The sequence below is a fragment of the Scaptodrosophila lebanonensis genome, unplaced genomic scaffold, assembly GCF_003285725.1.
Source record: "Scaptodrosophila lebanonensis strain 11010-0011.00,11010-0021.00 unplaced genomic scaffold, SlebRS2 tig00000043-arrow-pilon, whole genome shotgun sequence".
In the NCBI taxonomy this organism is placed as follows: domain Eukaryota; kingdom Metazoa; phylum Arthropoda; class Insecta; order Diptera; family Drosophilidae; genus Scaptodrosophila; species Scaptodrosophila lebanonensis.
In genome coordinates this window covers 6,597,331-6,624,734 of record NW_022060545.1, presented here as the reverse complement: position 1 = coordinate 6,624,734, position 27,404 = coordinate 6,597,331, and the positions used below count along the sequence as shown (strand labels likewise).

The 27,404-nt window shown below is 37.4% G+C and overlaps 2 protein-coding genes across 9 annotated transcripts in view; one reads left to right on the top strand and one right to left on the bottom strand.

The window, feature by feature from the left end:
• Window positions 1-4,011: 4,011 nt before the first annotated feature.
• Window positions 4,012-27,404, bottom strand: part of LOC115622987 (protein alan shepard) — a 220,218-nt gene continuing 196,825 nt past the window's right edge. For 4 of the 8 annotated variants that reach the window (XM_030517144.1, XM_030517147.1, XM_030517146.1 and 1 more), the window contains 8 exons: window positions 23,009-23,262; window positions 19,838-19,896; window positions 18,004-18,128; window positions 8,474-8,615; window positions 8,036-8,406; window positions 7,342-7,506; window positions 6,757-6,932; window positions 4,012-5,183 (listed from right to left, as the gene is read on the bottom strand). In XM_030517144.1, the coding sequence (XP_030373004.1) occupies window positions 6,768-6,932; window positions 7,342-7,506; window positions 8,036-8,406; window positions 8,474-8,615; window positions 18,004-18,128; window positions 19,838-19,896; window positions 23,009-23,262 (1,281 nt within the window). In that variant the 3' untranslated portion in view covers window positions 4,012-5,183; window positions 6,757-6,767. Of the gene's footprint in view, window positions 5,184-5,839; window positions 5,876-6,756; window positions 6,933-7,341; window positions 7,507-8,011; window positions 8,407-8,473; window positions 8,616-18,003; window positions 18,129-19,837; window positions 19,897-23,008; window positions 23,263-27,404 lie in introns of those variants that run through there. The other 4 variants (XM_030517141.1, XM_030517143.1, XM_030517148.1 and 1 more) reach the window with 4 other exon arrangements.
• LOC115622986 (glycine dehydrogenase (decarboxylating), mitochondrial) lies at window positions 12,165-15,791 on the top strand. Its single transcript, XM_030517139.1, has 6 exons — window positions 12,165-12,376; window positions 12,440-12,518; window positions 12,814-13,340; window positions 13,410-14,144; window positions 14,206-15,531; window positions 15,598-15,791. Exons 1-6 carry the CDS (start codon window positions 12,188-12,190, stop codon window positions 15,706-15,708), a joined length of 2,967 nt encoding a protein of 988 aa, XP_030372999.1. The 5' UTR covers window positions 12,165-12,187; the 3' UTR covers window positions 15,709-15,791.

Below are 27,404 nucleotides of genomic sequence, written 5' to 3'. Positions count from 1 at the left end.
CAATTGAGACAAAGAGAGAGAGAAAGAGATAATTAAACAAAAAGAGGAGGCAACGAAAGTCCAAACAATATCAAGAAATAATAAAGAAAACGAATACAGTTGATTTTTATTTATTTCTTTAATTTTTTTGTTTTAGTTTTTATTCAAAGTTTTTCGTGTTGTTGTTACTCTCAATTTTACGCACTAGACATTTTGCTTTAAAAATTACTTCAACATTACTTCTTGCGTTTGTTTTTTGTTTTGTTTTTTTATTTGCTCTTTTGCCGATTATTGAAGCGAAGACGTTCAAGTCTCGATTGGATTCATTGATCGTCTGATCTTCACTTGAGCGTCTTCGCGCAACATTTTTTTCTTTTTAGGACAAAAATAAATTAACTACTTAAAATTAGTTAAAAAACTAAAATAAAACGCTTTAAATTAAAACAAAATACAGAGACGTAGCCAAACAAACCGTTTTTAAGTTTGGTTTGTAAAAGTAGATTTTCTTCAATTTTTTTTTTGTTTTGTTTGGTTAATTAAAAGACACACATGAAAAAAAAAATATAGTAGAGTAAACGAATCATCTAGACAGACTTAACAAATACATCATCATATATAGTGTACAATTTGTAAGAAAGACTTTGCTTGCTAATAATTCATCGACTGTTTTCATCTCGTTTTCTTCCGTTTCTCTTTCTCAAAAATTAAGCCTAACTTGCGTTCTTTCAACTTTGCTAACCAGCTGGGAGAGTCAATCTGTCTCCTCGTGCTAAACAGCTCCATTCTCCACTCACTAACTAGATAATAACTCCTCTACTATGTACTTGCTACTACATAATTTTCGCTCCAACTAATGTACGCATCTGCGTGTCTACCAACTAAAAATTATATCCGCTACACATCTCTACTTCTTATCATCTTCATCTTCTTTAACTTCATCATCTTTATCATCTTCGTCTGCGTCATCATATCTCTGTCAACTTTACTTATGTTCTCTAGACTTACGACTAAGTGCTTTGATCTTAACAACTAGGATTCTTTTGTTTGTTTTTTTTTTTCTCGCAGCTATGTTGCTCTGCTTTTTACGCTACCCTCACTGACAACTACAACATGTTTTTTTTCCCTTAACATTTAAGCTACTAAAGTTACGCAGCTTAGATTTAAATTTCTTCATGTTTCTTTCAACATTTACTTCTTTTTTTTGCTAAAACTAACTTAGTAACTAATTCTCTTTTGTTTAAACATTCTTTTTGTTTTTTCTAATGCCTAAAAAACAGCGCAAAAATGTTGCTTAAGTTTCAGAAGATTTGTGTGAAAATAAATTATATAGAAAATTGCACTTTGTGTGGAAAATGAAGATAGATCGAAATAGTCGAAAATCATATTTAGAATAAATACGTTTCTCAAGTTGTTGTTGTTGTATTTGTGATTTTTATGCTCGAATGCAGGCTATGCAAGCGTCCAAAGCATTCAATAAACAATAATATTTCACTTTGTATACAAATGTTCCTTATTGTTATAATTATTATGTTTTGTTTTTCGCTTTTTGCTGTGGAATGTTTTGCAAAATTTCTCATCATGATCATCATCTTTTCACATTTTTCTGACGCTTGCATACCCTAATTTTTAATTCTCTATTATTTTTGCGGACCTTGATGTTGTTTGTGTTAGTGTGTGTATGTGTGTGTATGAGTGCGCAGAATTATCAATATTCTGCATTTTCCCTTTATTATTGTTTCAATTTCTTTTTATAAAATTCAGTCTAAAACAAATTACGATAAAGTTATATCTGTATTTATTATAACAAATTATAAAAAAAACCAAGAAACAAACAATATTTCGCTTTGTTAGAAAACATGCACTCCATTTTGTTTTGGTTTAGGCTTAGGAAGACTTTTGGCGTTGTGTTTTCATTTTGTATTTATCGTATGTGTATATCGTATATCGATTATTAAGTTATGCATGCGTTTTGCTTCAGCCAAAGCGAAAGTTACGCCACTTGAAATCAGCGCATATACTCGACTTGTATATGTATATGTATGTATGTGTTTGTGTAGTGTCTGTTTTATATGAAAACTAAAGACTTTGCTCAGGAATGTATATTGGTGGTGTGATGTAGTGTGAATTGTGTGGGTTCTTGGGTAATGAATGTGCGCAGACTTGAGTTGAAATTCGAATATATTCTCTGAGAGAGCGAGATGCTCCCCTAATTTGTTCATTGAGATCTTCAATGAGCCACAAATTGTCGAACTTAACAAGAGAGGCTTGGCTTAACAGCAGTGACCGATCTGATTGGGATTGCAAATGTTTCAGGAGAGTTTCAGCATGACAGACATTTAACGGCTGCTGTTAAGCAACAAGGAGACTGCTGTAAACTTGCTGTTAATTTGCTGTTAAGCTGTTGATCTATGCTCTCAACTGATTTGTTTTCCTCTCACTCTCTCACTCTCTTTTTCATTGTAAGTTCATTTAAAAAATCACAAATACAATTGGCGAACAGGTGAGTGCATACAAGGTATATGCAGGGTGTGTATGTGTGTTTGTATGTATGTTGTGTGGGTGTATGCATAATTTTTGTGAGAGAAAATAAATATGTTAGGCTTCAATTTCAAACGCTTTGCTGTCACTGATGCGACCTGTCGGACTACTCAAGACTTAAGACTAAAGATCTGGCGCTTTTTTTAAAGCCGCCGCTGTTGCTGCTCTTTCATCATGTTCTCTGTGGTGTTGCTTATGTACTAGGTTTGCATTTTTAAATTTATTTTTTAACATTAATTACTTAATTTCGCCTTGTTTTGTCTTGCAACAACAACTAAGCTTTTATTCTTTTTGTTTTGTTACTATTTCTATTTCTGTTAATTTCTGCTACTGCCGTACTTTTGCTCTGTGCTTGCGCTGCGCTTTACATTCAATACAAATTGAAAACATGTGTTTTCCTTTCTTTCTGCTGCTCAGCAGTTTTCCCATCATACAAAAAACGTTCATTTTCACTACGATTTTAAACACACGCGTTTGTGTGTTCACATGTCGTTCCACCTTGTCTGTCGGTCTGTCTCTAAACTACAATGCTACTTTTCTTTTTTCTTTGCTTATTTTCATTTTGTTTGCTATTGTGTTCCTTTCCTTTTATAAAGTTTTTTCGTGCATGCCTCAAACTGCCTGACTCTTAAAAAGTTCATTTCCCATTACCAAGCCGTGGTGTACCTACTATTTCTTCTACTTCTTCTTTTTCCAGCTCTTCTTCTCCACCTTCTTCAATTCAAAATCCTACATTCTGCAGCAAAAATACGCTATATGCTAGTGTTTTTGTTTTTTTCTTTTTCGTTTTACTCTCATGTTTAAATACTCACTAAAAAAGAACTAAACGTAAAAAACTGTAGACAGCTACAAAAAATTCATTAAATCGACTGATGAGCACAAAAAATATGCTAAAAACTAGTACAAGAGTTTTCCTTATTATTCTGTTTTCTTCGACACGTTCTCTATGTCTAAAATTCTAAAACTACTACATTTTTGTTTTCTTTCTTCTTACTGCATTTTTGCTAGTACTTATGCTAAAGGTTTTTTTTTAGCAACCTGACACACAAGTTTTAGGGGTTGCCTATTTTTTGTTTTTATTTAACTTTTTTTGTTTGTTAATCTAGTTGCTGTGTGTGTGTGTGTGTGTTTGTGTTTGTATTGGTGTATGTGTGTGTGTGTGCAAGAAATGTTGCCAAGAACTGCAGCAGAAATCAAAAATTAATTTATACAAATCATTATGTGTATGTAGAAGAGATGGAAAGCAAAATTGTGCTTCATACAATTTCGGTTTTCTCAAAACAGAATAATTTAATTAAATGAAAGCATGTCTGCTAAACTTCTAACAGCTATACTTTTCTACCTCTACGGTACACAGCGTATTTTATTTAACAGCTGCATTTCTTTTGCATTGAACAAATAAATAAATAATATTAAAAAAGTTTTTTTTTTTTTTTTTTTTGGCGACAACAACAGATGTTGCTGTTGCGGTAAAAAAGTTCACAATCTGCTCAGTGTGTGTTTCTTTTTTTTATTATTGTTTGTTTTGTTTTTAAATTACTTTTGCTTGACTTAATGTTATAAGTATGTGTGTGTTGCTTCATGATCTTCATCATTGATCATTGGCAATCAAATCATTTTTATTCATTTACTCTGTTTCGGTTCTATAACATAGATTGCACACGTTTTTGTTTTTGTTTTGGTTTTTAATTCAAAAATGTTTCCGTTTTAGGTCTTGCTAGTTCAAAATTAGCAAAATAGTTTTTGTGTTTTTGTTTTGTTTGGTTTTTGTTTAAACATTTACATGCCCTTGCTTTAGTTTTTTATTTTCTGATTGGTTTCAATTTCAATTTCATGCAGGTTCTTGTTGCAATTTTAAATTATAAGTTTTACTTAACTAGTTTCCGCTTTTTTCTATTCTCCTTCTCCTACATCTTCAAAATCTTTTGCAAATTGTTGTTTCTTCAAGTTGTTGTTTTTGCAGTTAGTATGTGGGTGTATGTGTGTGTGTTATTTTTAGCAATTCGTTATTGCCTCTTTTACACTTAAAAGTTGCGCTCGTTTTAACAATTGGCATGCACTTCAAAAAATTTCACCATTTCTTATGTGTGTTTGTGTGTGTGTGTTGTGTATGTGTATGTTTTTGCCTTTCCTCATTTCATTTGTAAATACATATTTTCGCTTTTCCTATCATCATCTTGTTGTTGTTAAGAGTTTTTTTAAGTGTGTATAACTATTTCTATTATTTAAGTTTAGTCTTTGCTTTCCTTCACTTTTACCGCTCATGTTCTTAACTTTCACACTGCTCTTCTTCTTCTTCTGCTTACATTTTATTTATGTATTTTTCATTTCTCCTTGTTTCATTTTCTCACTTCTTCTTCACCATCGTTTACATTAATTTTTAACATTATTTTTAGTTATTTTCAGCATAATCCGCCTGTTGGTGTTGATGTTGCTGTTATTGTTGTTGCTGATTTTCGGCTGTTGTTGTTGTTGTTTTTGTTGCTGTGTTTGTTGTCTTCATAATGTAACTGCCTTCGGGCGTGATGTTGTTGCCGCCGCTGCTGCACTCGTATTGTTGTTCTTGGTTGTTGTTGTTGCTGTTGTTTTTCATCTCCCTAACTATTAACGCTCATCGCTCCACTCTCGTCCACTACATCGTCAAACGTGGTACTAAAATATTATATCTGGAAGCGTTACAAAGAAAATGTTAATGGATACTGAATAAATGGTTGACAAGGCTTTAAAAATGGACAATCAAAATATATCCTACTTACACGGGATAATGTTGACACGATTGGGTTAAGATCTTTGATATCCAACAAAACAATATAATTTCACAGCAAAGCTGTTCTCTCTTTTATTAAGATTGAAAAATTCTAAAGAAAATTCTTCAGATAAACGTATTCAACGGGATAAGTAATTAGGGTGGACAGAGTCTGATTATGACTAATTTCCAAAATTTTTTAAGAAGTACCACAAGAAGTCAGTATCATTATATTTTTCGCTTTAGGGGGAATTTTCGTCAATTGATTTCTCTATAAATACTGATTTTTAAGCTGCTCTTCATGTGCTTTTTTAGCTGAGAAGATCAAGATATTCAACAGATTGCTGTATATGATAACTTTCTTCTTTCTTTTTTTAAAACAGGAATGATTTGTAGCTAATCCCGTTTATGGTCTTCTGTAATTGAACCACCCAGTATCGCTTTCAGAAACTGATATATACATATGTATAGCTTAATTATCCACCATTAGCACTTAAAGCCTTCAATTAATAAATTTTGTTCCACGCCATGCATATACAAATATTTAAAGTGAAAAGTAAGCTTGATGATATTTACCTAGTATGTATTACCAGTGTTTAGACTGCTTAGTAACTATACTATATAAGAAATAGAGTGTAGTTTTTGTTGTTGATGATGATGTTGTTGTTGTTGTTGTAGCGCAATAAAGAAGAATAAAAGAAGAAAGAAAGTAAAAAATAGAAATGCTTTAGTTATATAAAATCGTACATTAATGAACAGATTTAAGCAAACAGGCAAGCAACAACAAGCAGCACACAAAACGGATCAGCACGAGTGGCAAAGTGTGAGTGTTTGAGTGTGTGAGTGCGAATCATGACTTAATTGTGTGCGAATGTCTGAATGGGTGATGCTGGTGAAATGAAATGGTGGATCAATGATTGCGATGCATCGAAAAACATGATCAGGGATTAATTTATGAGCTTTCCAAATAGTGTTAATCAAGATGACTCAATCATCTTTCGATTTCGATTTGTGAATGCGTTTCGTTAACGAAAGACAACTAAATAAGTACAAGTTGACAGGTATGGGTTGTGGTTGAATTATTGATTGATGAATGTTTCTTTTAGGTGGGATAACACAAAGCTAAGCGCATGCAAAACAGTGTTGGCAAACGAAAGAATGGAACACCGCTAATGGTGTTACTACCAAAGCCATACAACTAATATGCAAGTCAACTAAACACGTGGATTAGATAAACCCCAAGAGCTTCAATACGGGTTTTGAACAGTTAATAATCGTCGGAGACATTGAGAGCAACTTGAACTGTTCTTTTTCTTTCTTTAATTGGAAGAGAGTAGCTGGAGCCGAAAGCTTTTTCAATTTTGGGCTCAGCTCGGACACAGAACACAACAAGACACTGAGAGTTAGACAGACAGAAGTAACAGTGTGTGAGAGACAAAGTTTGAGAGAGACAGAGAGAGAGAGAGAGAGAGAGAACGAGAGACATCACTCACCTCGCGAAGACCTATTTGGGAGCGGCTTGATGTGGATACTGTGTGTATGCCTCGTCGGGTGATGCAGCTGTGCTAGCCTGTTCGGAATCTGTCATTGGCATTGTTGGTATAATAGTTGGTTGTGGTGCATAATATGGATAAGTTGGACTAATATACTGTAACGATGGAGAAAAATTCTATAAAGGAACCGAAAAAAACAAAAAAATAAACGGAAAAAGAAGAGATAGAATACAAATTATATTCAACATTCAAACACAGAGAGTACGAGTACAGAGATTCTTCCTTTTGCAAAGTTTTTGTTCGGTGTAGAGTTCTTCTCTTTTTTCGTTAATACAAATACATAATATAGTACGTAAATACTCGATTATATATTGCAGATATATGTCTTTTGGTTACAGTTTTTAATGTATGCATATATTTGTTTGTATATAAATATATATATTTTTTATTGTTGTTGTTGTAGTATAGTTTTGTGAGTGTGGAGTTGTAAGTATGTATGTATGTAGTTGGAAAAAGGAAGTCTGGTTAGAGAGTGGTCTTAACAAGATGCTGCAGCAATCGTCCCATCGAACAATAAACACTTACAGAGTTGCCAATTTGCAGGGTTGCCAATTGCGGCATCATTGTTCCATATGGCACAGCCGTCTCACCACTAACCATCATTGAAATGCCGCGTGGTTGCACCTGATTAACAGCCTCCGGTTTATATGAGGTGACTCCTAGAGGTGGAGCAGCAGCCATTTGCATATACTAGAAAGATTGAGGCAGACAGAAGGAGAGAGTTTTAAGTAAAATTGCAGATGTGGAGCAACTATACGTGTACATAGCAAGCGCCTTTCTCAGACTATGAAAATTTAGTTTTATATCAACGAATTTTTATATCAGTTCAACAGCGTTATTAAAAAACTAAGGTATCTAATAACGCTAAGAAGATTTGTCATTAATAGCTGCTAGTCTTCTACAAAGTTGTTAATCTTATTAAACACCAAATTGAAGGTATCTCATAACGCTAAGAAGATTTCCTATTAATAACTGCTAGTCTTCTACAAATTTGTTAATCTTAACAAACACAAATTTTAAGGTGGTTTCTATGGCTTTTTGGAATCAGTAGCGAATTCGAATAGTTTTTCATTATTATTCATAATTATGAAATAAAAGACAATTTTTCCAAATAATGAGGTATAATTTATCTATAAAATTAAAAACCCTGAACTGTAGTAAGTTGTGCTATGAAAAAATCCCAAATGCGTATAGCTTTTGAGATGTAACAGGCACTCACCTGATCATCTACCTGAGTGATCGGCTGTGTCATCATATAGCCGGGTATCCATTGCGAGCCAGCGACTGGATAGCCACCCACCTGTGGTGCACCGAAACGTGAATAGGGCACACCAATAGGTGTACCGACATTGACGCTAACACCGTTCTGCTGCAAGGTCGGGTCATAGGTGACGGGTATGCCCTCGGCAGAGACATCACGCCACGTGCGGGCATTTGGATCGGGCGTCTTGAAGAGATTCTTCTTTTTGGGACCACCATCGGCGAATTTGACCAATAGGGGATCTTTGGCACCCGGTATTGTGTTACCATTGAACATCTGTATGATCTGTTCACATTTCTCGCGACTCTCCATGCGCGCAAAGCCAACACCTACAAAAACAATTATGTAATTGTAATGATTTCGAGAGTATAGTACTAAGTTATAGAAATAACTAACCCTTTGAATTCATTTGCTGATCACGCAATATTCTGGTCGAAACAACTTGTCCGTATTTCGATAGCATTGCCTCCAGATCAGTTTCTTTGAAATGTGGCGGCAAATTTGCGATATACAAATTTGTTGGATCCTGTTCCTGTTGCTGTGTAGGGGTGTTGATGCATTGGTCAGCAGTGGTGTGTGTGTGTTGGTGTGTGTTGTTGTTGTTGTCGTCACCATCATCAGCATCATTGTTGTTGTTGTTTTGATGAGATCAATCAATCAGTTTTAGTTTGTTTAACCAATATTTGTAGTTGTTGTTTGGGTTTTTTCACACAAATTAAGATACACAAACAAAAGCGTTTTGCGAAAGCGTTTTGTGTATGTGTGAATGTAAATGTGTGTGTGTGTGTGTTTATGGATGCAGGTGATGTGTCATTCGAGTATTATATTATTGTAGTTGTTGTTGTTGTTTATTTGCGAGCGACAGACACAATATGATGCATTGTTGTTGTTGTTGTTGTTTAAACACACACAGCGCGAGAGTGAGGCAAAGGCAGAGAGAGAGAGAGAAAGAAATTAAAATGTAGAAATTTTGTCATTAGTAAAAAATTGCGCTAATTAAATTTCTTATTATTTTTTTGTTGTTGGTTCATCATTTGGTTTTTGTCTGCTCTGGCTTGCTGTGTTGTCAGTGTGTTAGTGTGCATGTGTTTCTGTATGTATGTGTGTGTGTGCCTAGCTTAATGCGCCTGCTTGTACATATGTGTGAGTGTGTGTGTGTGTGTGTGAGTGTTGAATGCAATGCCTCTCATACCTAACACGATTTTTAAAGTACATTTCCAAAGCAAAGACGACAAGGCGTCCAACTCATAGAGACCTAGTATTTAAGCCCTCCCCTTTTTTTCCTCAATGAATGAATCATACATTTTTGTTGTTGCTGCTTTCGTTGTTTTTTGGAGAGTAGTTAGTGTGTGTGTGTGTGTGTGTATAAATGGTCTTGTGTTTTGGTCTTTTGCCCCCTTTGTACTTAATTAAGTTAAATACCTGACCGCTTATGTAAATGTCTTAAAATTAATGCATTTTTATTATACTTAGAGTTTAGTTTCATTTTATATTAGTTTTTATAAGTAGTTTTTGGCCGGCGCAGGTGTAGCATTTTGCGTACTCAAACAACAAATTTGTAGGTTGATTATATGGCTGGCTATAACTTCAAAATACAGTTTACAGTTTATATAAGTTTCAAATATATATAACATATGTATGTAAGTAAATGAATATTGATGTACATACAAGTATACAAGTATGTAAGTATATAGAGGTCGCTTTAGTTACAATGTTGCTTACATTACATTGTTCTTCTATATATGATATTCATCTAATCATCTAATAATTATACCTACATGTACCTACAGTTTAATTCTTATAGTACAATGTTTGCGCAGTTTATTTGTACAAAACTTTTTAATGAGCTTTAAATATATATTGTCGGATTAAAGCGAGAGACAAAGAGAATGGGATAGAAAGAGAGACAGACAGAGAGAGAGCAAACAAAAAGTTGCTAAGCTCCAAAAACGTTTTTGCAGCTATCTATATACATATGTATGTATGTATGTATGTAACTAAGTATGTATGTAAATCTATGTAGGATTTGAACTAAATACCTATTTTTGTTTGTAAGGCTGTTGTAAATAAGCAACTAATTACCATCGTACGATTTATGTTGGTAAATATAATTTTCAATTGCGCTATTAATTGAGGTACTTTTCAATTTACACTAAATGGAATTTCACCGATGACTGTGTTTGCGTGTTGTGTTGTCCATCTAATTTATGCGAGTTTTACAAATTTTAATTGGTTTCTAGAGCTGAATGTTTGCTTACTACTTTACGTACTAAAGCGTCTGCCAACGGGGCGGGGGACACTCAAATATTGACGGTGTGTTGTTGTTGCTATTGTTGTTTTGATTCTACTTAGCTAAATACTTAAAACTAAATTCGATTTAAAATATACTTATAATCTTAATAAATAAAAAACGAAAAATATCCACACCTCCATTACAACTTGGGAATATGCACTCTCTAAAAGGATCACAGGCAGATTTCTGCTTCATAAAGCAAAAGATTTTCAAGATTGACAAATAAAAGATTTCCATTTACTGCATAGCTGGATAGGTTTTCCATATCGAATGCCAAGTAATTAATTTATTTTTTGGTTATATGGCAGTTTTCAAAATCAATTAAGTTCCTCGGATGTGACTCATCGCTTTCAATACTTTTGAACATGTGAATTGTTGTCCACTAATTCTGAGCAGTCAGTCGTTCGTGGTTGAAAATAATTTGATAATAATTTCACAAGTCTATTCTAAATTCCCTAGAATAGACTTTAACTTTTTTTTCCTAGAAAGCAAATACTGGACTGAATTTATAATCAAATGGTTCCTTCACCAGGACATTTCGATAAGTGATAACGATTTTAACTGGTAATTTGTGATTATGCTTGTTGAATATGTTGGATTGCATTTTTACCAATCAGTAATCATAACCATTTACCCGAGACCAATCAGTAGTCATTAATGATTGCGCTTCAAATTTGTTTGAGAGATACAATTGATATATCAATATTAATTAAATACATTAATTGAAACCAATACCAAATACGAAAATAATGTTTTATACTACAACAAACTTCTTTGGAATCTGCTTTTATAAGTCTCTTAAACTGTCACTAAATATCTGACCGGAACGACCTTAAATAATAATCTTTAATCTGTTTTCAATTGAAAAATGCAATGAAAATATTTATTGCTTCAAAAATATTGGACATATTTTGTAGATTTTTAAATAACATCATCATCCCGATTTCCTGTAATTCCACTGTGAAGGAGACATTAATGATTAACTTACGAAAAACTGGCTAAAATTCCACTCCAGTGCCATATCTAATCTAAAATATACATTTATGAAACATTTTGTCTTTTTGAAATAAATTTACGACAAATCAGAACTTAAGGAATAAAAGCTGCAACTTTTTGGTACTTTTCAGTCTACAAAACCCCAATATTAGTACGATATTCGAGTTATAGTACACACGATAAACGCAATAGATATATGTAAATACAAAACCAATATACCAATAAGTCGTTAAGATTTAATAATTGCATAATTATTGCAAGTAATTGCAAGTAAATAGTTTGCCTTTACAAATAAATCAATTTCCAAATATATGTTAAATCCAATACGAGTTTAAATGATAAACATTATTATTCTATGAATTGAGAAATATTAAAATTATTGATCGTTTAAGCACATAAGAATTGCTCAGTTTTGCTAGCATTGAATATAGAATCGTAGGATTCGTAGGATTATTTTAAGCTCGTGTGTTTAAAATTTTCCACTTAAGGAAAGATTAATTTTCCGAGCAAAGAGAAAAAGCATTTCCCCCATTGACAACATGTTCAATGTATAGACTTTTAATATACTCGTACAATTCCGAGCCCATAGCTGCTTATCAAGTGCACCCTGTTGTCTATGCGGTGAATACTCTCAACATCGAAGCGGGCTTATCAGAGGAACATTGGAATTGGCGGCATATTGATCTCGGCAGTCAGAACCTCACTATATCAGCCATAATGTGCGATGCTTACAAACAGTCCTCAACTCTCGGTCGCATTGTGCGGACGTGTCCGGTTCCTTTAAATTGTTTTTTGAAAAACTTAGTATTTGCGGCAAGAAAATGCAACGCTTGGCTTTAGCACGTAGTTGCAGCTTTCTGCTTAGGAGCTGTTCATACCAGCAAGGTCGCTATCTGGCCACCGTACCCGTGGAGGATGTGATCTTTCCCAGCAAGTCGGACTTTCCCAGTCGACATATTGGACCCAGAAAAACGGATGTGGTTGCCATGCTGGACACATTGGGGTATAAGGTAGGAGTTGATTGGAAATATGAAATATCTGCGCACGATTTGATGGCAACGATAATCCTTTAGTCCCTGGCAGAGTTGACGGAGAAGGCCGTGCCGCAGAGCATACAATTGAAACGTGAATTAAATTTGGACAAGCCACTAAGTGAGTAGTAGTAGTAGTACATACTAAGTACCTAAAATAGACTACACTTTGTTCCTATATGGACCGACCCCCTGGCGTGTTTTTCGCTGATAAGCGCAAGATAGACGGGTTCGTAGGTCCCTCACAAATACTCGCGTATGTATGCGCTATCGCTTGTTGTTGTTTTCGATGGTGTCGATTGTTGTTGACGCTGTCGTCGAGGGAGTGTGTGTTCGTTTTTTGGGCAGACGTTGCAGGTCACCTAATTGCCCCATCGTAATACACTAATCTCGACTGTCTTTCGTGCGTATTTCAGATGAGCATGAGCTGATAAGTCGCATACGCGACATTGCTCAGAAGAATCAGCTGTGGCGCTCGTACATTGGCATGGGCTACCACAATTGTCATGTTCCCCACACGATTGTGCGTAACATTTTCGAGAATCCCGGCTGGACCACTCAGTATACGCCATATCAGCCGGAAATCGCGCAGGGTCGTCTGGAGTCTTTGCTTAATTACCAGACACTGGTGTCGGAGCTAACGGGTCTGGATGTTGCCAACGCCTCGTTGCTGGATGAGGGTACAGCCGCTGCGGAGGCCATGTGCCTGGCAACACGGCACAATAAACGCCGGAAGCTCTACATGACCAATAAGGTGCATCCACAAACATTGTCGGTGGTGCAGACGCGTGCCGAGGCTTTGGAGTTGGACATCATTGTGGGACCCATACAGGATGCGGACTTGGCCAGCCGCGAATTGGCCGCGATATTGCTTCAATATCCGGACACCTATGGCGATGTGAAGGACTTTGAGGACATTGCCGCGTTGGCGAAAAAAAATGGCGTAAGTTTCAAAAGTCAACAACAGTCAAGTCGTGATTTGAACAATTTCACTTGAATTTCTGTTTTCTAGACACTTGTCGTGGTGGCCACAGATTTGTTGGCTTTGACTTTGCTGCGTCCGCCGGCGGAGTTTGGCGCCGATATTGCCATTGGCACATCCCAGCGTCTCGGCGTCCCCCTCGGCTATGGTGGCCCACATGCCGGCTTCTTTGCTTGCAAGCAAAAGCTGGTGCGACTGATGCCCGGTCGCATGATTGGCGTCACACGTGACATGGATGGCAACGACGCCTATCGTCTGGCGCTGCAGACACGTGAGCAGCACATCAGACGTGATAAGGCCACCAGCAATATTTGCACGGCCCAGGCGCTCCTGGCCAACATGTCGGCCATGTATGCCATCTATCATGGACCGGAGGGACTAAAGGCCATTGCCAATCGCATTCATCATTTTACGCTGACCCTACAGACGGGTCTGCAGGGCGCAGGACATCAAGTGCTTAACAAGAACTTCTTCGACACCCTACATGTGCGTCTCAGCGGGGAGCTGTCGCTCGAAGACTTAAAGGAGCGTGCAACGCATAAGCGCATTAATTTGCGATACTTCCCCGATGATAGTGTAGGTGTGGCCTTGGATGAGACGGTTGGTGTGCAGGATGTGAACGATCTATTGTGGATATTCAAGGGACAATCAGTGGAGCAATTGCTGGCTAGAAAGGATGTGCTCAAGAATTCCATAGAGAACTCCAAATTCTTGCGTACCTCACCCTATCTCCAGCATCCCATCTTCAATATGTACCACAGCGAGGTAAGTTCTTTTACTTTTGGATAACATATCTATTCACTCCACTATGTATTTACTTAAACAGTCCCGCATGGTACGCTATATGAAGAAGTTGGAGAACAAGGACATTTCGCTGGTCCACTCGATGATACCGCTCGGTTCCTGCACCATGAAGCTCAATTCTACCACGGAAATGATGCCCTGCTCGTTCCGTCACTTCACAGATATCCATCCGTTTGCGCCGGTCGAGCAGGCTAGGGGTTTCCATCAGATGTTTGAGGACCTGGAGCGGGATCTGTGCGAAATAACGGGCTACGACAACATCTCCTTCCAACCCAATTCGGGTGCCCAGGGAGAGTATGCGGGTCTGCGTGCCATTCGCAGCTACCACGAACATCGCCGGGAGGGACATCGTAACATCTGCCTGATACCCATTTCTGCGCACGGCACAAATCCGGCTTCAGCCCAGATGGCCGGCATGAAGGTCGAGCCCATACGCATTTTATCGGATGGTTCCATTGACATGGCACATTTGCGCGACAAGGCGGAGGAGCACGCCCGAGAATTATCCTGCCTAATGATCACCTATCCCTCGACCATGGGCGTCTTTGAGGAGACTGTGGCAGACATTTGCACATTGATACACAAACATGGCGGACAGGTGTACCTCGATGGCGCCAACATGAATGCCCAAGTCGGCCTTTGTCGTCCTGGCGATTATGGCAGCGATGTGTCGCATCTGAATCTACACAAGACCTTCTGCATTCCTCATGGCGGTGGCGGGCCCGGCATGGGTCCCATTGGCGTCAAGGCTCATCTCGCACCCTATCTGCCTGGCCATCCGGTCATTAGCCCGCTGGATAGTGAGGAGCATAGCTTTGGCGTGGTCTCAGCCGCTCCTTTCGGCAGTTCGGCCATTTTGCCGATATCTTGGTCTTACATCAAGCTCATGGGCAGTCGTGGCTTGAAACGTGCCACCCAAGTGGCCATTCTCAATGCCAACTATATGTCCAAGCGATTGGAGCAGCACTACAAGACGCTGTATAAGTCGCCCACATCGGGGCTTGTGGCCCACGAGTTCATACTCGACATACGGGACCTGAAGAAATCGGCCAACATTGAGGCTGTGGATGTGGCTAAGCGTCTAATGGACTATGGCTTCCACGCTCCGACCATGTCCTGGCCCGTGGCAGGCACATTAATGATTGAACCGACGGAATCCGAGGATAAGGAGGAGCTGGATCGTTTCTGCGATGCCATGATCTCGATCAGAGCGGAAATTGAAGAAATCGAAGCGGGTCGCATGGACAAGAGTGTGAATCCATTGAAAATGGCGCCACACACGCAGGCACAAGTGATATCAGACAAGTGGGATCGACCCTATACCCGCGAACAGGCTGCCTTTCCAGCGGTAAGTATTAAACCCATATCAAGTGGTGGTGCATTGACTAATTGTAATCCATTTTCTGCTCTTCAGCTCTTTGTAAAGCCCGATGCAAAAATTTGGCCAACTGTGGGCAGAATCGATGATGCCTATGGCGATAAACATTTGGTATGCACCTGCCCGCCCATATTGCCCGATATTTAGGTATTTACAGCAGAAATTCTTAATGTAGTAGAATAATGTAGATGTAATAAATAAAGTAGAACTTTACGAACTGGCTATTATAATATGAAATATTGGTCGAAATTGCTTGGAACTGACTATACTAAGAGCAATGTGAATATTGTGGAATTAAAATAATGAGGAATAATGTTATATAAAAGTTCTAATCTAAATTAAACATACTTTCTAAATGAAAATATTATACGTCTATTGTAATTGGTCCACTGGTCATTAGATGGCCATCAATATTAATTGAATCACAATGATGGTCGCTAGATGTTGGAGCTAAGAACAGCACTAGTCTTTAGAGTACTGGTACGTTTTAAATGTATGATGAAACACTACATAATGACATAATTAATAAAACTATTTGAATTAAATATAAACTATAAATATACCAGATATAAACCTAACTACGAGGACAGTAAAGGGTGTTATTATTTCTCAGTTCTTTAACTCATAATTCTGACGATTTGCGCACGTTTGTTCGCAAATAATACAATACGACTAAATTCTATGTTTTAAATCCGATTCTGTTGACTTCGTTACACTAATTATAGTATATATACCCGCTAAGCCGACAAATGTTAAATGGTTGACAGAACAATCTCGCTTAATACAATTAATTTACCAGCAAATCCGCTAACTAGTTTTTATACGCTTAACATTTTCTGTGGTTCATTGATTTTTACTGCTATAGGAGGATTATAAAATATCAAGGATTATACATTTTTTTTCTTTTTTGCCGTTTTTGGCAATTTTTGTCTAATAAACGTGGCCAAATTGAAATTTATGAATACATTTGTTTTCCAATTAATATTAAATGCACGCTATATTATACGTATAATAAATGTTTAATTAGGATTTGCGCTAACGACGTCAAATGACACTACATAAGTATATTTATTTAATATAGAGTATGTACGTATGTTTGTTATTTGGAGCTGAATAAATTTAAACTACGCTAGAATGTCCGTTTGATATGCGAGGAATACTAAAAAAATTCTTTGTTTTTCTAAATATGGTGTGTGTGGCTGGTAAATACTGTACAAGTCTTCGACAAACAACACTACAGACTAAAGGGGTGGGGGGTTGTTGGGTCGAATTGGGCTGGCATGGGCGTAAGGGGTAGGAGGTATCTATTTTGGACAAAAAAAAATCATCGATTTTCAACTAAAAAAAGGGGAGTGGCAATAAAACAAGAATAAATGTAAATAAATATAATCGGCATACCGAAGATGTTATACGCTTGCTAATATTTAAGCTTATTCCACAAGGCTATGGTAAGAGTATTAGTCACAGAAAGTTCTCAGTCATAGTTACGTCTATTTTAAGTTGCTTCTGCTATGCTTTAAGAGAGGGTTTCCATACGACAAGTTGGATAGTTCTATCTGCAGAATAAGTGATTTAAGGATGGCGTTGCCTTTTTAATAAAATATCAACAACCAGCCTTAGAAAGGGTATAACAAAGAAGTGAAAATAAAATGAGTTTCGGCATTTGGCAAAGCCCTCCTTTGTATTGCAATACTTGCAATTTATTTTGCAAATTTGTGGTTGCGCGTGGGTTATTGGAGTTGACGCCTCGCCCCTTGGCGGCACTGTTAAGTTTTTGGCGCTTTGACAAGAAAAAATGCGACGCCATTTGCTCAAAGTTGGAAAATGAAAATGCAAAAGGGCAGAACGGAATGTATATTTCAATATGGCGCTCATTCGGACAGACATTGAGACATGGAGCAAAGGGCTGTTCTCAGAATTAATACGATGCCGCGACGAAACGGATGTGGATGCCCTTTCGAGCAGCGTGGGCATTTGACCTTTTCTTTTGGAGCTTCCGATGTGCGTAGGCAGCCACTAGCTTGGCAAAACGAATTGCGTGGGTCCGCCCAGGCCCCAAAAAAAAAGTTTCCAAATGTGTGGGGGTCGTAAAGGAATGGCAGAGGCTGCTGGCTGGCTGGGGGCTGACTTTTATGAGTTCATCTTGGACGCGTTTGGCAGCCAACAGGCAGGCGTTAAATAAAATAATCGCATCATAAAAGCGTATATCATAAATAATACTACATAATAAAATTAATTGTAACTTAATAAACCGAAAATCTAAGCTCACAACGAAAAGCAACGAACCAACGAACGAACTAACGAACGAAAGGCATCTGGCACAAATGTATTTTTCATTGGTATTGAGGGGGGGAGTCTAGGATTTGTTTCGGTGCGGTATATAGAGGGTCTCGGGAGCTTTTTGGTGAGGGGTGAGTATTACTTGCATGCAAACAAACGTACAATGGCCGGCCTATGAAGCACCCAGATACCCACTTTGGCCATCTGAGCTTGCACGCCCTTCGCCTGAAGTCCTTTGACGGCGCCCTCGGCGTAGGCTGGCTGCTCGAAGTCGACGAAGCCATAACCTGCAAAAAACATATTTTGTTTTTGTTGTTTTTTCGTGTGTATGTTTTTTTTTCATTTTTTAATTGCATGTATAAACATATAGATATTTATTCATATTTTTTGTTTGCACACATTGAATGGTTGTACAAAAAAAAAGCCGAAAGGGATTTAAATTGAATCGAAAGCAAATTTTTGCATTGGGTCACGTGCAACGGTTTGGAAAAAATAACAAAAACAAAATATTATCGAAGTGTCGCAACAATTCGATTGGAGAAGGGGGAGAGAGAAATGGTAGAAATTAAATTAATAATTGGTTGGCAAGGTTGTAACTGAAAGAGATACAGCAAGACATAAATATATAAGGTTTAATACATTGTTGACAAAAGAAAAACATAAATAAATAAATTGGCAGCAAACTATAAAGTCCGGCACGGACGCACAATTTGTACACAGTATTTCATTATTAATCGGAATATTCATTAGCAGTTGTGGGTAAGCAATAAAGTGCAATAGTACTTGTAGTATTAGGTATTAGATAAAAGTAGTAGTAGTAGTAGAGTTAATGCATGATGTACGATTGCGAAATACATATGAAAGAAAGGAAATCATAATTTTAAGAAAAACTTAAACATACTTAAACATAAATCGAAATTAACGTACATACGTTTGCAAAACTGCCAATTAAACATAATTTATTTATGTAAAACAAAACGTAAAGAATACAAGAAAATCGAATAAATCAACAAATAAGTACAAGCCAAAAATTGATGTCTCGAAAGTAGAAAAAGTATACACTTAAGAAAGTACAGACTTAACTAATAGCTATAGATAAGACTCAGTACTCGAAGGAACGAATAGAATAGAACTTGAAGTTGTTTATTATAGATCGAAAATATAGTTCTCAGCATATGTCCAAAATGGAACAAATAGCTGTCTATGTAATATTTTTAGAGCTATTGGGCTGTATATGCGAATCTTAGAATTTAATATTACAAATCTCTAGTGGGAAATAGAAATTTGGCCCAACATTTTGGATGAGTTTTAGAAAAATACTCGTATATCAGTTGATTTGTTGTTGTAGCCGCGAAAGCTTTCGTTCTGTTTTATCAACAACTCTTATTTGGCTGATGATGGCATTGATTATTGACTCAAATTCGATTTGAGGATTTATTTTTTTTGCTACAAAACATTTAAAATATATAATCCAGATTCTGCAAACGTGGCAATTAGCCTTTGCACTCAGCAAATTGAATCGGCAATCAAAGCATAATGAATAATTGTTGTTAAATGGCGGCTCTATTAAGCTTCTATTAAGAAAGTGTTTATTGCTGGATAGAAAACACAGACAAACTTCAACTCGACTATTTTTTTGGTGTAACTCGGTTGTGTCGATTATAAAATGTTTATCGCTTTTGCGAGGCTTTGCGCTTTTCAGCTTCACAGTTGTTAATAAAATTGACATTATTTAAACCAATATTACGAGCAATTTAGTTTAAATTGAAAGTTTGCGTGTCGTTGGGCGTACTGAGCGTAGTTATAAATAAAAACAGAACTTTGAAATTAAAAATGATTTCATTTTGATTTTGTAAATAATTTTTTTTTTTTTTTGGTAAGTATTCTTTTTGGTTTTGTTTTTAGATAGAGATAACACATACTAATACATAATAAGTACATATACGAAAAACACACATAAATAAATAAATGATGAGAATGGTGAAGAAAAAAATACCTTTACATTTGTTTGTTGTTTTATCTAAAATAGCCTTGGTTGATATAATTGTTCCGTATCTGTGAATGGGTAGAAAGAGAGGGAGAGAGAAAATTAGAACATTGATTAAATAAGGTTGGAAGCAGCAGCTGCAATTGCGCGCACACACTCCCACACTGAGAGCACAAACACACGAATACGTATAAAACTTATTACATTATTCATTGATAATACCATTTGCATGTTGGCAAACTGGCTGTTTGTCTGTCTGTCTGTGTGTCTGTCTGTCAGTCAGTCTCTCCACCTGTCTGTCTGTGGTTAAGCATGACGCGTCGCTGCGTGCGTGTGTTTGTGGCTTTTTATTTATGATTTGGACATGCACAGCAATGGCAACAATAGCAACAACAATTACAGCAGCGGCAACAGCAGCAGCCAACAAAAGAAATAAGCAGATTAAAAACAAAAAAAGTTCAGGTCTGTCTGTCTGTCTGGCCAGCTAGTCTGTCTTTTTGTCACGCTGCATGTGCGTGTTGCGAACGGTGATTGTGCGAGTGCGGACAAAGTTGGCTTTGACGCTATGCCACGTGCCGCAATCAGATGCCTGTGTGCTGGCTTTGATTAATTTTGCAAAGTACCAGCAGCCATGGCATGTGCTATGCCACTACACCACTGTACCGTACTATGCTCGACTAAGCCATTAAGGAGTCATTAAAATGAAATTTTTAGTGCGCGCCTTGAAGTAGGCAATAAAAATTGTGCCGCAAAAGTCGGGTCTGCCATAGTATTAACAATCATCACGAATATACTCGTGCATGTACATATGTATGTATGCACAGCAAGTATATGGTGAGCTGCCTATTTTAAATTGCTCATTTATGCCCACCAATAATTCACTTACCACTCAACTACCCCCCTCCACCTACGGCACAACCCCTTGGCAAATTAAATCGATATCAACATAGTTACAACATTTATTCGTGTACATAGTTATAATAACATTAATGTCCGTCGGTGTCGTCCTCTTGCCCCCTGACTCTATGCCCCCTCTTCCCCCCCGCCACCACTAATAATCCGCTTATTTTGATTGCCTGCAGCGAGGCGCAAAAAGGCGACCGCGTAGTTTTTGTTGGTGGTGCTGGCGGCAGCTTTGGCTGCTGCTTCTGCTGCTGCTGAGTATGAAAAAAAAGAAGCAAATTAACCTTTAATTTAATTACTTGACCTATTATGAGGAGGCAGCTTTTTCACTCAGCTCGGCTTACAGGCTCTTTCCTCACGGCCGTCAGCTTTTATATTTACTTTTCTATGTTGCCTTTCTACTTCATGTTTTTGCTGACTATTTACATTAGTTTTTTTTTATGTGTAGCTTCTAATAAGTTATGTATTTTTTATGGCTCTGCCAGGCCAAAAAGGAAGCATTAATGAAGTGCGCAACGTTGCGTATACGCAATGCATTCATCATCACGAAACGCTCTCTTTGCATATAAATAATAATTCTATGTATATATTTATATGTATATACCTTCGAATGTATGTACTCGTATGTAATTATTTACTTGTTTATTGTGCAAATGCCTTGCTTGCTGTTTATTATTTAGTGCTTTAGTTGTTGTTATTGTGGCCATTGATGAAGCGTGCGCACTAATTAGGGGATTTTGTTTGGCTTGCACAAATTTCAGGAAAGGATGGGGAGTCCAAAAGGAGCTCAGTATGTGTGTGTGTGTGTGTGTGGTGCCTTTCTTAGGTTTTTGTGCTGGTCACACAATTGGGGGTTGTTCCATTCCTCTCCATTTTTTTTTGTTTAGGGGAGCAACTAAATGTGTGGGTGTGTTGATGGTGGTGGTGCTGTGTGTAGGGTATAGGGGAGGTGGCGGTTGTGGATTGCGGGCTATCATAGAAATTCAGCGAAGCGTAATGAGCTGAGGCTGAGCTGCTCATTAGCAGCGTACAGAACAGGATTTTGGGATTGCTATGCAGAGCATAAACGGGAATTTCTGCTTGAGTTCCAGAGTAACAACAAATAGGGCCTCCGTTTGGGTCATCCGAGAAATTGCCGAAACTTGTTCATATTCATGCTGAATTACTAACGATTGAAGTTTATTTATCCTTTAGTTTAATTTTAGTATTCATGTACAAAGTGGAAGTTCTTTAAGTGGGACAGCTGTCAATCGATTTTTGGCTTTCCAATGAAGTTGATATAAATCGATACAAGTTTTCTCTCTTTTACTAAACTGCTTATTTTGTTAATAAATTTATTTTCGAAAGAAATTGTTTCGTATAAAAGTTGAAAAGATTTTTTAATGAAATTTGTAATTTGATTGAGTCAAGCCGCTAGAAGGCTGAGAGAAAATTTTTATAAATATCGTATATCAGTGGGATTACAATTTATTGGTTTATTAAGAACATAGTTAACCAAAGTTTATTGAATTGTTTTATTTGCATTTTCAAGTCTGATGTGGAAAGTTTGGAAATCACAGTTAACATAAATTCGTCTTCTGTTGACACGGTTTGTCTTTTATGAGAAAATTGATAAAGCTGAGAAATATAGAATATATTTTCAACATAAATTGGGATTTATTTGCTCCAATGTAACTTCCATAGTTCTAAGAATCACTAAAACGAAGTTTTCAGCTAATTGCATAAATTGAACCTTTAATTGATTTTATTTCCTTAAATTCAGACCCTCGCAGCCTTTGCTGAAAGGCCAATAAATACAAGGAGGAATGCGCACTTACGCACAATTATTTATGTATGCAATTAAAATTCAATTAATTGCGAAGATGGAATGGAAATTGAAGTAAAGAAAAAGCTGCTTCAAACGAAGCAATGAAAGCAACTTATTGGACGCAATTAGAAAAGGGGCATTCGCATGTTTGTAGCAACAAGAAAGAGACAATTAAAATTAATTTGCATAAGGTGCAGGCACGCTCTGAAGAGGTTGAGTGGGCAAGTGCTTGCTACTGCTGTTGTATCCATAATATAATAAGCAATCCATACAAGCCGCAGGGCAGACAAGCAACTACAAGCCACAGAGACACTCTCATGTTCCCCTCTCCCCCAGTGGCAGCAGACGCCCACACTGATGGCTACAAATTGCATTTTGTGGCAATTTGCAGGCTTGCAATTCCATCGGCTTATTAAATAAATCACTGCTCGCATCTGTCAGATACTTTTCAGTCTGTGCTGTATACTCACTGTGCACACATATTAACTAAGTCCTTGTCGGTTGTGCCTTGCTGCAGTCCGCGTATATATAGATTTGTCTTTGACAATTGCTCGCCGCCCTGTTGATTTTGATTCTGTGCCGTGCCGTTGGGACCCATGGTTGTGTTTGTGTTTGTCGTATTGCTCAGACTAGTGCTCAGGGTGCCGCTTTGGGAGCCTGTGTTCGATGAGCTGCTCGAGTTTGTGTTGCTCGGAGAGGCTGCAGTGGGCACGCGTTGACCGTACTGTAAAGGAAACAATGAAACATTGCCGATTATTATTATGCAGACATGCTTGTTTTTAAAGCTTTTGCTTCAAATATGTACATACTCTATGTATATCCGCATACAAGAATAAAGCGATTTTTAAAATATGCAAAGTCAATGCATTCACAAATTTGTTGCATGTACTGGTATGTATGTATCTGTGTGTCGAAACAGAGTAAGCAAAAGTATTTTTATTGAAATTCCAGCTGCCATTTGAAGTTATTGAATGGCACACACACACACACACACACACACACACACACACACACACACACACACACACACATATTCAAGGTAAAGGAAGCACAGCTGGCAACTGTAGCCATGCCCTGGCAAACATTTTTCACTTAAAATGCCACGTGTGTGCACGCAAATACATGTCTGTGTGTGTGTGTGTGTGTGTGGAGCTGCATGAGGTTTACATGCATATATCCCTTCAGGATATTTGGCAGCAGCAAAAGGCAGGCGTTGAAATTCTATAAAATTTGTATGCTACAAATAAAACTCACTCTCTCACACATACATATACTGAGCATTATAGAACGCACAGTCGGGCATCTAACAAAACTAGAGATGGACGTGAGTTGTAACATAACTATTGTTTATATTTTTCAATTTATGTAGAAGTATTTCATTTCACCTCGTTTATTTCTTAGGAATATTTAAATGTAATTCAGTTTTCTCTATTCTTGAGGCACATAATGTGATTCCTTATTTGCCACACGACCAACATAAAAAAAGTTCTTCTCGTATTTTTTTTAGTAATTGAGAATATTATAATAGAAATAAATTAATGTTTTAAACTTTACTTTGAGAACTTTATTTGAAACAGACTGAAGAAGATAAATGAAAATTGATGTTTATACAAATATAATCGAAATCTGTCTTCTAAGTGTTAGCAGCAGAATTGACGTGTTTTTAGTATGGAAAAATAAAATAAAAATGTGATTGGAAATATAAGAGCGTATTTGATTCTTTTCTCGTTCTCAATCGTTCTGTTAATCCATTTTATCCCGGTGGATTGGAGATTTTCCTTTCCCTCTCTCTACTTCTTTAGTAATCTAATTAGCAATTAATTAGAATTAATTTTTATCTTTTACCTTCTATTTTATTGGTAACTTTATCACTTTTGGCTGGGAATCGGAGCATAGCAGTGCCCGAATATTAAACAAAATTACCCCAAATTGTCGGCGGTGTTAGTAGGCATTATTGCACATTTATTTCTGTGGCTTTCTCGTAAGTATCTTTCAAAAAGAATATTCGTAAATATTGTGCCGAGTTCCGGTTTCTATATCATCTATTTAATGCGTTCTTCTTGTGATATTGTGCTGGTATTCACGTGGCCGTCTCTCAACATCTTGCCATCTGCACGGCTTGAGGTTTTCGCCATTGATACTTTTGATAATGTGCCAAAACGAAAAGGCAGTAGCAGAGAAATGCAAGTTGTAGAAAAACGTAAAATATAAAAGTTGAGCGGAAAATTCCAACACACCATACCACACACCACACACATACCAACACAGCGCACAATTTCTGTTGAATATCTTTTTGTTTAACATGGACACCACATTCCGACAACAATTTTGCATTTCTTTGCCAGCAATATTCAGGGCGGCAGAGGGTTAAAGGTGCTCATGGCAACCAAGAACCAGCGCCTTGGGTGCATGGTCGAGAAACTTTTTGCCACATTTTAGGGTTTCGCTCATACGAAAATCCATTAGCATGGGTCAAGATGGGGCCAACGTCATCCGGCTGGTGAGTTTTCGTGCCAAAAGAGCGGCTCGGATGTTGCAGCTTGTCATGCTGCATTGTGGTATTCGCCATGCACTTGCTAGCTGCAACTTTCTAATTGATCACATTAGATGGAAAGTGCCAGCCCGTTGGCCACCGAAAGTTATGCGAGCTCTCAACTGTCATTTGATATGCCCTTTGGACATGAGTTACAGAATTTGTTAGAAATGTGAGTTTTATGTTTGGTACATAAACAAAAATTCCACAGAAAATGGGAATATTGCTTTAAACCATGACCGCACAAATGCTTACGAACATGAAGAATTTGTTCGTAGGATTTCGTAGGAAGTGTTTATTATAAAACTTGCTAGAAAATTTGCTGATTAAAAGTTGGAATTTGTTTTCAGTCATTTCCGAGCGAAAAAATGCCCCATTACATTTAAGTTTTTCGCTAGAAATATAAGTATCAGATTAACTTGCCTGATAAATCATTTTTTCGCAAGCATTTGAAATTGTAAAACAAATGAAATTCTTTAACTATTAGTATTTTAAAAATACATTTCAGTTTCGGTGCAATTTTTATTTGTTTCTCATTCGGTTTGACTTTTTAAAGCTTCGTTTAAACAACTCATTATAGTTGCAGGCTCTTTCGTTATAAGTAATATGCTAGTTGTTTAGCGTTAAATTAGCGAGAGTTGATTAATTTTTGCTCTCGAATAATATTGCTTGCAAGCGGCAAGTCTTTAGTCTTAAGCATACGATTAAATAAACTAGACAGTTTAAGCGAATGGTTGTATTTTTGCGACGGCCGCATTACCAATATGATGAGATTTGTGTATTACGTAGAAAAGTTAACGCAATTCGAACAAGTTAACTAAAAACTAATTTGCGCCAAAGTCGCTTATTTACAAGAAAACTCGCCCTTAATGCAATATATCAGAAATGTACGAACGTGAAATTAAATAAAGAAGCTGATGAAAAACTGCTGCTGCTGCTGCTGCTTTTGCTGCTACTGCTGCTTACGATAATGCGAAAAGCTGTAAAACTTTTTTAGCTGGGGGCGGCAGCCACATTAAAGCCAAAGCTTCACTAAGACATGCATATGCAAAAGAGTTGATTGGCACTTAAGCATCTGCTGCTGCTGCTGTTGTTGTTGTTGCTGTTGTTGTTGCCTGCGTCTTCTACTTGAGTGTTTAAATGACATTCAAACTGATGGAGCGTAGGGTCTGGCTGGCTGTCTAAGCGTCTGACTGGTTGGTTAGTCGTCAGACGACTCTCAACACCGCACTGACAGGCAGCACAGCATGAAGTTTGGTTTTTCCCAACATGCAGAGCTCAAAATCTCTGCTGACAGAATGCGAGCGCATGAGAGAGGGAGGGGGGGCAGGGAGACAGGCAGGCAGGCAGTCAGGCAGGCACACACACTTGATGTAACAGACATTCGTTTCTTGAGACGTATACTTGATTTTTTGACAGTTTTTCGCAGCGTGTGTTTTGCTAAGAAAATTTTTCTAAAGTACCAGCAGTTGCACATGTACTATATATAGTATATGTACATATATGGGCGTGTATGTGTGTGCGTGCGTGCGTGTGTAACTGTACATTAAGCATAAAATGCTGATAAAATATTTGTACTGATGTATGTATGTACACATAAAGAGGGGCAAGCACAAGTAAATCATATCGTATGTTGTTATCATTGTCAGTTGAAGGGAGGGGAAACAATTTCACAATCTCTCTTGTGTTTTTTTTTATTTCAATGTCGCTTGGCTGAACTTTTTACTGTCTCAGCTTCGCTCTCTCTCTTTCTCTCTCTTTGCTTCTCTTTCTTCACGCTTGTCGTTTTTGGAACACTTTCAGTTACTTAAACGAACTTTACTTAATGCGCTCAACTCAATGTCGTCTGATGGGCCCACTCCCTGCCTCGCCCTCTCGTTGCTGGGGCGTGTCTGCCTGCTATATTATCGCATGCTTTTTGCACAACAACAGCTACTACCACTACTTTGTCATATCTAGATACAAGTACGACTTGCACATGTGTGTGTATGTGTGTGTGAGTACACATACGATTGTCACGCACTGTGCGTTGCCGTCAATACGCGTCGTAGTACATTGTCAAATAAGCGTCGTCTCCACGTTCATCGTCTCTTTCGCATTCTGCGTCTTCGCTGCTGTCCGTACTTGGTGGCGGCTCGTTTTTCTTGTACGCGCAACATAATTAAATAATAAATTCAACTACACAATATTTCGTACCAGACACACACACACACACACGCACACATCAACAAACCCACACTCGTATGTATGTGTGTAATCAAATGGATACTCATACGCACACTCATACGCCCCGTATGCCAATGAACTTTATCGCACAAGCGTTTTGCCATTTG